The sequence below is a fragment of the Artemia sp. Qi Xiang Cuo genome, chromosome 20, assembly GCF_049724085.1.
Source record: "Artemia sp. Qi Xiang Cuo chromosome 20, ASM4972408v1, whole genome shotgun sequence".
Classification (NCBI taxonomy): domain Eukaryota; kingdom Metazoa; phylum Arthropoda; class Branchiopoda; order Anostraca; family Artemiidae; genus Artemia; species Artemia sp. Qi Xiang Cuo.
The window spans coordinates 43,354,013-43,366,626 of NC_142813.1; the positions used below are offsets into that span (position 1 = coordinate 43,354,013).

Consider the following 12,614-nt stretch of genomic DNA (forward strand, 5'->3'; position numbering starts at 1 on the left):
TATGTAGGGGAAGATATGCTTGTCGACATGGCACTTGTTCAATTTAGTGACCACAAAATAAAAATCTGCATTTGACTCGGAAAAAAAATATGTTGTTCAATATATTGATTAATTCATAGGATAACGTTCATTAACCTTTAGTGGGATTTCAATTAGAAAAGAATTATTCCTTACTGTATTATTTTCAAGACCGAGTGTACTTAAAGAAATGATCTCAAAAGCCATCGGGCAGTTTTCAACCCTACCAAGTTTTAAACCCCATTTAGCGATATTTCTACCTCATTTAATACATATATATATATATATATATATATATATATATATATATATATATATATATATATATATATATATATATATATATATATATATATATATATATATATATATATATATATATATATATATAATTAGGAAAAACTACAGCTTCATTAAAATTCTGTTATCACAACTATGTCCCAAGCCTTTTATTTCAGGCAAAGGTAAATTTCTTTAAAGAATTGGGTATAAGCTTAGGAAATTTTCCCTTTATCACATTTTTTTTGTCTATTCTAGGGAAATTTCTTGTTTTAAAGTTCATCGGTCGAGGCAAAGCCATTTCCATAAGTTTAACTTTTGCTCGGTTTCACCTTCCTATATACCCCCTCCCTCTCAAAACAGTTGATAACTGCATATTTTTATTTTGAAGAATTTCGGGGAAACGCTGAAAATTTTAAGGCTAGTGAAAATACTGCACTTGAATAAGATAATTAGCTCATTAGCTAATTAGATAATTAGCACAATTTTTTTTTGCAAAACACGTTAAATATTTGTTCATATGCATGTTATTACTTCTCCCAGTCGACAAAAATTTTGATGGGGGGGGGACAAACCCAGTTACCCTTCCCCTGGATACGGCTTTGTACAGAGGATATATTACTGCTTAACATACATTTTAACGTTTTTTTTTTAATGCAAAATTCAATAAAAGAAATGTTGAAGTTTCTAGAAAATTAGACAATTTAAGGTTTTCTGTGTTTTCAGTAAAAAGTGTCTTCTGCTTCAGTGACGTGTTTCTTGCGAGAAAAATTTCATTGTTTTCTGTCTTTCTTCTTTAAAGTTCCTTTAATGTCAAAGACGATCCAGATCTCGGACAGAATTAGAAACCATATTTTCAACATCCCCTTTTAGTAGTATCTCTAACGTCTATTTAACTCAATTCAGGACCTCTCTAATAAAAGATACACTCAATTACAACGATTTTCTCGAATGAAAGCGAGGAAAAAATTCAGTACAACAGCCTAGACTCACATGAAAGTTGTGAGTACGAATAAATAAATAGCTATTTTGTTATAGCTATAAATAGCTATTAATGAGTACGAATTCATAACCATATTCATATTTATTTTATTCGTACATATTTTATCTTTAGTCATCTCTTAATAAAAACCACAATAACTCGAATGAGCTTGGATCAGATTGCTACTGTTACTACTTACTGTTACTGTAGATACGACAAGTATTTTAAAACTAGATTAATGCGACTCTTTTGCTCACAACAGTCCTAATTTGATAAGATACATTAAAATAAGTTAGCTAGTAACTTTAATAGCTAGCCTTTTGATGAACAGGGTTGCCATTGTCATTGTTTTATTTATGAATATAGAACCGAATATGTGTCTGTGTATCCTATATACATTACTAGACAATTCATCTGATCATTAAGAAACTTTAAGAAGTTGTCGAGTACACTCTTGCAAAGGTTTTAGGTATGAGTTCATCCCCATGGAGGCCTTCTTAATCTTTCGAATACTTTTTGAACTGACTGAAATTAGAGGCCCCCTGAATACAAATACTTAATAGTTGATTTCATTCACAATATTCACATTTTCTGGATATTAATTATTCACAGCACTCGATGAGTAAGTTAATAATTCTAACCTAATTTTTCAAATACTTTAAATTTAAAATTTTAAATAGGGGGAATGTTTTTTTGGGACTTTTCCGAGGAGAATCTTCCGGGGAGTTTTCCTTGAATTTCTTTTTTTCTAGATCGCAGCGACGCGCAACGGGTAGAATAGTAATTACAATTTTTCAATCTTCTTTTGGCTGTTTTGGTTCGATTGTAAGCAAGTTTTGTGCTTATGAATAATACATAAACAAAGATTCAATATTTTTATGCAATTGTATCTAAAAAATTTTCGAAATATCTTTTAGAAATAAAATAACAGTTGGCGCAGATTTATTTTTCCATGATATTCCATGAAGATACAATCTTCTAAAGCATGGGAAGAAGTTTCAGGACGAGCCACTAAATATATTATATCACTTATAATTATTGTACTTTCTTTTTGCACATTGGCCTATAATAAAAAAAAAAAAAAAAAACCTTCAGACTCCATCCCAAAACTTAGAGTAGTTTTTCAAATTGATTTTTTTTATGCATCGTTTTCTTCATTTTTTTCAGACTAAGGAATTTGATTCACTCTCACAGGAGTGATGATACTGTTTTTCGGGAGTTAAAACAGTGCTTTCTGATTAATTTAGAAAAAATATTCCTACAAAATGTCCAAATGGCAAAAAAATTCCCGAAATGCCAAAAAAATTCCAAAGCACAGTACCTCCTTTTTAAAATTATGCACAAAGCTTTACAATACATTTTAAAGTATATTATACATCTTAATTATTTTTTTGTATTATTATCTACGAATCAAAGAAGAGAGCAAGCCGAATTATGTTTGATTAACATAAAAGCTCTTTTGAATTATAAAAGATCCTAGAATAGAAAATACAAAATAAAAATATAAATGAAAACATAGGTTTGATTCTATTGTTGTTTTCTTTTTAACGACATTATACAGGTTTAAAGGATTGAATAATGATGAAATGATTGAATACCGTTCAGCAAACAAGAGCCTACTTTAAAAAAATATTGCCAGTTTTTTCTGAAAAAAAAGCAACAACGTTAGACGGAGAATAAGAATTCCACTAAAACAAAACATAAACTAAATACATTATTTTAGATCAGTTTCAAAATTGCCATTCTGTGGCATGCAAACACACTGTTTTGCCATTTAAAATCGTGTCGTCATCTGTTTTTCTTGAAGTTTGCCGCTAATTTTGACTTTAAATCAGAAATTGCGGAATAATCTTGTTTGCTGAAAGATCGACTTAAATTTAAGTCTACACAAACACTAGAGACTGAAAATAAAGAAATCAACTTTGAGCATTTGTTCCTTCAGTGGACGGTACAGAAGGATACATTTCATTTGATGTCAGTGTCAGATAGCCGTCACTTCTGCTTCTTCTACTATTTTTCTTTTCAGCACGATGAAACATTAAAGGTGGCAGCACTGATACAACACATTGCTCGTCAACTTTTAAATTGTTCATTTGCTCACATAGGGATTCTTGACCGTTTGAAAAATATGCCAAAGACTGAAAAAAAGAAAGACTTAATCTTCATAATTTATTTTTATCACAGCTAAGGTGCAAACGAAGGAATTTATTTCAAAGAACATTGGAAGGGGGTAAATAGAAATCAGCTAAAAAAAATAGACAAAAAATAAAATAAAATAAAGGAGTTTAAGAGGTAAAATTTTTATTATTTTTTTTTTGGGGGGGGGGGCAGCACACCCTGAAAGGTCACCTTGTGCACAAGCCTGCTTTATAGTCAACAACAGTGAAACAATGAAGGTGGCATTCCTGATACTTGTTTTGAGGAACGTATTTCTGGGGATACAGGCTGATGAATCCGATAGTTGGCAACAAAGCTTGTTGGTGAAAATATACAGAAGTGCATGGCTTGGCATGAAATTTGAAAGAAAAACTCAGAGTTATAGATAATTTGCTGGAGCAAAACTCATTATAATTGTGAACACAATTTCCTTTTAGCTCGGTGTACTTAATCTGGTACGCAAGAAATGGTAGGGGGGTTTAGACCCACACACCCCTTCCAATATGTTGACCTTCTTCATAATGCACACATTTTGCATATATTTTGCCTGTTTTCGGCTTTTTTAGAATTTGATCCCCCTCTATAGAATCTTGACCTTCCAAAATAAATACCAATGTAGATGCTTGTACTTGGTCCGAAATTTCCTGGATTTTGGGTCCTTTCTTAAGCAGGAGAGTCTTGCAATCCTTCAAAATAGGGGTTTTATTTCATTAGTGATTTGAGCGTTGGGGCTAAACTGCTCTCCAATGAGCCATTTTTCATGTTCTCAATCAAGAAACAATACCTCAAGGAATCATCTGAAATTGATTCTGCCGTTTTTAGCCCTAAAATGTCTTTATCATTCTCTGGTACATTCAAATATACAGAACATGTTCAACATATTTTGCCTGATAATTTCTATTTGCATAATAAATTTTTTCAGGATGATAATCAGGTTTTACATGCTTATTTGACCCGTGGTAGTTCTTTAGTTCGTCAGATTGTAATAAAATCTGAAAGGTCCCGTTTTTCACTATGAAATAGCATTATATATAATTGGAACAAATTTCGTAAAACATTTCTATTGATTAATAAAGAACTTGAGCTTGAACCCAAGGCATCCCACGAACAGCAAAATCACAAGAAGTAGATTCAAATTTTGAGATAGACATTTCAATCAGGACGGTCGAAAGGTCCGAAAAAAGGGCCTCCAGAGGAGACACGGAGGAGACTCCAGAGGAGACAGGAGATCCTTGCAGCACTAGCTACGAACCACGGTCATAAAAACAACAGAGGTTACAGAGGTTCGTTTCAGTCATCAGTCATCAATAACAGAGATTCAAACAGAGGTTTCATAAATACATTCTATTAGAAACGTCATTATTACGCCTAGTTGAAATCGGGATAATGCAAACGATTTTTAATACGCATGACACAAGGGTCCAATTTTTTCCAACACCCTCGCCCAAACATGGCACATATGGTTTTGTTCAACACTTTCAACACATGATAATTAAGGATTATCCAATTTTTGTATATGATAAAAGGTTAATAATTAAAATCATTAGAATCTTTAACTGTCCCAAATCAAAAGACAGTAGGTAAAAGACATTAAATAAATGGCTTACAAACTACGCCATAATTCATATTATGGGGTTTTGAGGTTATTGATTTGAAATTTGAGGCTAATAAAGAAAAAAAACAAGGATATTTCCATCCAGTGAAAAAATAAATATAAAAACAACAAAAAACAATACAGATATTTCGACCAATATCTCTGATCAACCTTTTTAGTGCAGAAATGGAAAAATAAAAACAAACTGTAAAAAAGAACCACTAAAATAAATCAAAACAAACCGTTAAAAACCACCATTGAAATAAAAGAAGACCTTCTCCACGCAACGATGAAGAGGTTGAGCGGAGGTCTCGGCCGAAATATTTACACTGTTCATTTTTACCGGCTGCAAATATCCTCGTTTTCCTTTTTTACAAATATCCTTTTCTCATCTTATACTTACCTGTAACTACTTATAAACTTACTTAAGTAACAAAATTACCTAAAACATATGACAACTTAAAAGGTAAAATTACCTGGTCACTGATGCGTGAAACCGGAGTACTAGCGCCATCTCCTGAGTGAGATAAGCTTAAACTATCACCATCTTCCCCAGTACTTGAAAAAACCGAGGACCTCAAAAAATATAAAATAAAGGACTAATGTGCTAAATATATCTAAATTTGAAAGTTATTACTAATTAATAAATTAAAATGGAAGTGCACCAAAACTTTACAATTCATGCTTCTTGAAACCCATCTTGTTTTGGACAAGGAATCACGTCATTGTCAGTGGTGTAGCTAAGAGACGAGGGAGGTAACCTCCCCCAGGCGCCGCCTCTGAGGGGGTCCTAAACTGAGTTTTTTTTTATTATGTTTAATTGTTTGGTAGCAATGGTGGGGGGGGGGGCAAATATGGACCCCTGGCGCTAAAAACCTAGGTACGCCTCTGCATAGTCTCGTAAAAAATCTACCAAGATTTACGAAGGAGACGTGTTGTACCTTGACCTTACCGTCACAGTTGTATTAAACAAGTTGAAATTCTTACTGACAAGAAATTAGTTTAAAAGCTTTGATCAGTATTAAATTCTTCCGAACTATTAATAACTCATGTAATTTCTTTTATTCTATGTCAGATTCATCTTACAGACGCGCAAATCGGTGTTCCAACCCTGCACTTTTCTTAATCAAAAAATTATGCCTTCAATCTTAACTCTGGGATTGTTTCAGACTTAACTCTAGATACTTTGGTAAGTGGAATAATGACTTACCAGACGGATGAAACATTTACAATAAGCAGATATTAGATTTTTAGCCAATCAATTCAAAAATTAAACAACATGGACCAGGAAATCCTTCCTGTAGCTTAACAAATGCTTGCTGACTCCGATTCAGCAGCCACGACGAGAATATGTTATTAGAGATTGCAACATCAGACAATTTTGCGCTACTTTTATTGGAAAATTTGACCTGTCTATACGAAACACATTTATATGTTTAATTAATTTAATTAATGTTAAGTATATATATATATATATATATATATATATATATATATATATATATATATATATATATATATATATATATATATATATATATATATATATATATATATATATATATATATATATATATATATATATATATGTATTTGAAGATGAGGCGGAGATGAGGTAGAGGAAGTTTCCCTCCTATACGGAATAAATTATGCTCATTTTAGGTTTCAGGTTCAATATTACCCTTTACTTTCATAACAACACCGTAGACCAGAAATATTCTCAGAAATCTAGAAGGATTATATATTAATTCTACATTTTTTAAGAGTTTTTGAAGTTTTTTTGTACCCCCGTCCCCCCACAAACAAAAGTCCTGGATCCGGCCGGGGATTATACTTATTTCACTGGAATGATGCTCGTTCGATTTGAAATTGAGAGTTCTAGTCTTTTTTTCATAAGTTGAAAGTGATTGGAGACCAATTAGCCTGGGAGGGGGGTCATCTTTTTAAGTCTTATTCAATCTTTGATGATAAAATTTAACGTTGGGTTAGGTTAGGTCGCATTAAATTAGGTAATAGATTTCAAAATGGGTTAAAGACCTAACCTAACCAAGTTACCGTATCTAACCTAACCTTACCTAACCCTAACCTAACCAAATATATAATCCAACCTAACCTAATCTAACCAAACCTAACCTATCACCATCAAGCCATGAAAAAAACTGAAAAAGATGACTGGCAATGCTGAGTAAATCTAAGGAGAAAAAAAAAAGGTATTTTCGACATTCACTGGTGGTTGTCGACATTCACCAATTTCGGACATTCACGGTAGCCTATATATATGTTACCATGAATGTCTGAAACCTGGTAAATATTGACATTCACCGGTTAATGTCCGAAATTTCATTTTCTCTGCTAGGATTCAATTAGCTTTCTGAGAAAGCCTTTTCAGTTTTATGCAAGCTATGATGGTAAGAGTTTAATAGAGATAGTGGGTTTGACCAAATAATTCTCGAAAATAGAAAGTTCTGATCAATTATCACTTACAGACAAATTTCAGCTTTATAAAGCTGAGATTTATAACTCAGCTCATTTTAGATTTATAACTTTCGGCTGAAATCGTTCAGGGACGGGAGGGGGATAAAGGCCCCTCTCTTTGTTAATCATACATTTTATACTTTAAATTAGAATATTTGTCACAATAGTCTGCACATACCAGGAGGGTCGTTTACCCGGTTCAAGTCTCCATCCCCCAAGTTTTTTTTTGTCCGACTCTTAAAAAAAGTAACAAAAATATATATAAACAAATTTTGTTGTGTTTTAAAATTGTAACCCCCCCCCCACCCTGAACAAAGAATTCTCCCCCGAACAAAAATCCTGGATACGACTTTGATCGTGTATAATTTTAATTTTATCAATCGAAGTGAAAAAAGAAGCCCCCGAAACGAGCCATATTTATTATAATTAGAGATGCAATCTCGTTGGCATTTGACAAGCAACAAGACATAACAATAAAAACACAAATTTTAATGGACAAATAGGCGCTATAAGTTTAAGAGATGGGGTGTATGAGGTAATAGTTCCAGGATTGTGTTTTTGTGAGGGGGAGGCGGAGGAACCCCTCTGCAAAATATCTAGCAAATCATCCTCTCTTTTTTGGAACACCCACGCTTCAGAACCATACTTGACTACTGTCATCACTGTAGCTTCCAATATTCTTATATTTGTACACACACTATCTCCCTATTCTACTAAACTTTTCTCAACTGTGAAAAGACACCCTTGGCCTTGGCTATTGTACTTTTTTACATTTTCACTGCACCTCCGTATTTACAAATAATACTACCAAGGAAATGAGGTTGTCCGCTTGATCGACCTTCACATTCACCTCTTAATCTTCAACTATTCCTAGTCTTAGCGACTTAGTCTTCCTTGTAAACATTAATTTGTAAACCTATTCTGGTACCCTGAACACGCAAAACCTCTAAATATTCATTCATTTTTCTAACATTTTCATCTAGAATGATCAGTATAATCTAAGTCTAGAAGAGCTTAAGTTCCCCATTTGATTCCGTGTTTTCTCATTGCCTATCCTGTAATCCGTACAAAAAATCCATATAAATGGGATAGGACACATTCCTCCTAAGCTCCTGATTTAATACGAAATCAGCTACTAACCTCACTTCCTACCTAAACCGGAACAATGTAATTCTCGCACATAGCACTAATCACTTCAATGTGTTTATCTGGTATACAGTACAAGGGTAGGACCTTCGCTAAAGCTCTTCTATCAGCTGAACAAAACGCCTGCTCATAATCTACAAAATTGAGGACTAAAGGACTTTGGTGACTCAAGCATTATTCAGTTATTAATTTAAGAGTGAAAATTTAAACCCCCTTCCTAAAACCACACAGACTTTCCCTTAAAACTGGTACCATGCACTTTCTAGTCACAAAATGAGCAACTAGCATCCTATTATTAATACCTTCCCAACCTAAATAATACTTAACAACTTCCTTATTCACTATGAGCCCTACTCCCCGCCTCTGTACCCCATATTTCTTACCCAAGTAAACAAGTTCTTTATCACCAAATTTCATGTAGTAGAATAGAGGCTTTGTGCAATTGTCCATCCTTCTTGGTTGCAATGGTTTTTCGGGTCTAGGTCAACCCCATGTCCCCCTGGATAATTTCGGGCGCTCATTAGAAGGGAAACTCATAGTTCTACTCACCTATTTAAGGAAAAGGCAATTCTATAACGTTGTCCATAGTGAAGAGCCGTAAGGGTTCATTGCATCATCATTTATTTTTTCCCAGAGGCACCTCATATGGAAGAGGTTCTCATAAAAACTTCGGAGGGGGAGGGGGTTCATTCAATTGCAAATTAAGAGTTGTAGTGACCTCTTTAAGAGTCAAAAGTGATTAGAGGGCAAGAAGCCACCACCCACATCGTTTCTTCTCCAAACACATCCGATCAAAATTTTGAGATGGTAATTTTGTTCAGAACAGAAGAAAGGTCAACAGCCATGCCTCGGGGTTTAACAACCCCCCTCCCAGCCACTGGGACAAGTGTTAATCTATGCAAGTTTCCCATTGTTAAAATATAAGGTCTTTATGGGAAGTGCGGTCGCATAAACTTTGGAGGGGGCTCATACAATTGGAAATTGAAAGTTCCAATGACCTTTTTAAGATTCAAAAGCCATTAGAGGGCAACTACCCCCTTCCCACGCCCTTGTTCACTCTTGTTAGGGAGGGGCAGATTCATAAAAGACTACATTTCAATGTCAAAACATACGAATTCTCATTGACCCTTCAGGTAAATATAGAATTAGTTGGATGGGAGGGGGGAAGATTGTAATTGATATTTAATCCCACTTGATTTCTGGTCTACGCTGTTATTATGAAAGAAAAGAGTAACATTAAACCCCGAAATTAGCAAAATCACTCCGTATAGGAGGAGAACCCCTTCTTCATCACCAAGCTCCCCCTAGCAGTCACAGAAACTTCGGAGGATGCTCTTTTGATCGGGAATTGAGATTTCTAGTACATTTTCATAAGTCAAAGTTGACTGAAAGCCAACAAGCCCCTCTCCTAAGACTCTTTTTTGATATCTGGTTCTGTTGTTACTCCTTAAGACATCTGATCGACATTTTGTACTTTTTCTGTTGCTGCTCAATTTTGCGTATGGGGGAATTTTCCGGGGGATAACTCCGGCTCACGGTTTTTCACAATGAAAACTCATGACGAAGTGAATGCTCCAAACCATCTCACAACACGGAAACAGCTTCAATCTTTTACACTCAGCCTACCCTCGTCAAGGCATTTACAACGTACGCTGTTGTAAATATAGAGATGGAAAACAACATTATGTTAACGTCATTTCTTTATACCCCATAAAACAATTGGTAAATTTTATCATATAGACCAGGAACATAAAAGAATTTTTTTTCAGGAGGGAAGGATAAAAAAAGGTTTATTCAATGATTTGAATAAGAAGTAGCCAGATAATGCCCCCTTCCCTACGACCCTCAAGTAGACATACAAGAGCGTAATATGGTCACATGCAAATTTTTTATTTTAGTATATAAAAAAAAGTCACTAATAAAAGAAAGCTTGGTGGGAAATTATTTCAAAATTGAAGAGACGTTCACTACTACTAAGTCGGCGGCTGGCGTTGACCCCCCCGAAAAATACCCCCTCCCCCGAGGGGCTGGTTGGTCTCCAGTCACTTTCGACTTATAAAAAAAGGACTTGAAGTCTCAATATCTGATCTAATGGGCACCCTCCGAAGTTTCTGCGACCCAAAGGCGTAGATTTGGATGAGAAAGGAGCAGTCCCCCTCCTATATTGAATAAATTCTGCTCATTTTTTGGTTTAGCCTTACCCTTTACTTTCATAATAACAGCGTAGACCAGAAATCATAAGTGAGTAGATATCAGCTTCACATTTTTAATGCACCTTTTAGTTTCTTTTGTGACCCCCCCTACTCCAACGGGAGGTTTTTTTTTTCAGGGGAGGTATTTTAGAACGGGGGAGGGTAAACGCCTAGAACCACTATTGTTACAATACGTTTTATAATTATATCGTCTCATCAGAAAGATATCACGGATGCGTGTTTATTTTTTTATTTCTTTTTCACGGGTGATCGTATCGACTCATTGGTCCTAGGACATCGTGAGAGGGCTCATTCAAACGAAAATAAAATGTTTTCTTTTTAAATGACAAACAAGGTTGGAGGGCAGCTAGGCCCCCTACCCCTCCCTCCCCCCTTTTTCTCAAAATCGTCTGATTAAAATTTTGAGATAGCCCTTTTGTTCACAACAGCAGAAAATACCAATAACTATGCCTTTGGATATAAGATGACCCCCCCCCCCTCCATAGCCCCAGGAGCACGGTTTTTAAGTTATAAAACTTGCCCCTTGTTTATACATAGTATTTGTTTTTGGGACGTATACATACATCTTCAGGTGGGGTGGGGACGAATTTTCTGCTGGGGGTTTCTCCGAGGGGGAGTTTTCCACGGAGAGGGAAGTTTCCAGGGGGTGAACTTGTCAGGGGGAATTTGCCAGAATTTCTATACAAAATTTTTTTTAAATTTCTTGCTTTGTATTTTCCGTTTCAATTTAACATGTGGGGTTGTTAAGGGTAATTGTCCAGTGTAAATTTTCACCGATATCAAATTGCCTAGAGGATACTGCCGTGGGGACGGGGATTCCTCCTTGGAGATGGGGCCGGATTTCCTGGCATTATTTAAAAAACGGGTCAGAAATTAAATAAAAAAAAAGATTTTTCAACTGAAAGTAAGGAGCAACATTAAAACTTAAAACGAACATAAATTATAGCGTATATGAAGGGGGGCTGCCCCCTCATCACCTTCCTCTTTACGCTAAAGTACGAATTTTGTCCCAATTATTTAAAGATGACTCCTGAAACACAAGGGTAGTTTAATTATAATTATAAGCTTTTTTAAAGCTACAAAAACATAAGCGTTGAGGAGGTGTTGAAGAGGGGGCAGCCCCCTCTATATACGTAATAATTTCTGTTCGTTTTAATGTTGCTCCTTACTTTCAGTTAAACAAACTTGTTTTTTATTTATTTAATTGACGTAAAGAACGGGGGCTGACGAGGGGTAAAACCACCCTCATATACGGAAATACAGTTTCTGTTCATTTTAAGTTTTATTATCGTTCTTTACTTTTACTTGAAGTTTTTGTTAAATATATATTACAAGGTCTGTCTGTTGCTATTGGCGAACTGTATGAATAAAAACCCAAGTTATAAAGGAGGGAAGCCGGTGTGCCCCCCCCCCCCCCCCGGATAATTCACCCACACATAAAATTGAGCAGCCACCAAGAAAGTAAAAAATCGGTATCTCGAAATATCTCAAGGTATCTCAAAATATAAGGGGTAACAAAAGGAAAATATATCAAAAGCATTTTTTAGGATAGGGGCTGGTTGGTCTCCAATCCACTTTCGAATTACGAAAATGAACTAGAACTCTCAATCTTCGATCAAATGAGCATGCTCCGAGGTTTCTATGACCACGAGGGGGAGGTTGGGGATAAGAAAAGGGCATCCCCACCTATACAAAATAAATGGTGCTAGTTTTGGGGTTTAATGTTACTCTTTACTTTCGTAATAACTGT

At 35.0% G+C, this 12,614-nt stretch overlaps 1 protein-coding gene across 1 annotated transcript in view; it reads right to left on the reverse strand.

Moving 5' to 3' along the window:
• Positions 1-410: 410 nt before the first annotated feature.
• The window catches only part of LOC148940235 (uncharacterized), a 40,357-nt gene continuing 28,153 nt past the window's right edge, over positions 411-12,614 (reverse strand). The window contains exons 4-5 of the mRNA XM_089105751.1: positions 5,507-5,606; positions 411-3,417 (exon numbers count right to left, since the gene is read on the reverse strand). Coding sequence (XP_088961877.1) covers positions 3,196-3,417; positions 5,507-5,606 — 322 coding nt within the window. The 3' untranslated portion in view covers positions 411-3,195. The remainder of the gene's footprint in view (positions 3,418-5,506; positions 5,607-12,614) is intronic.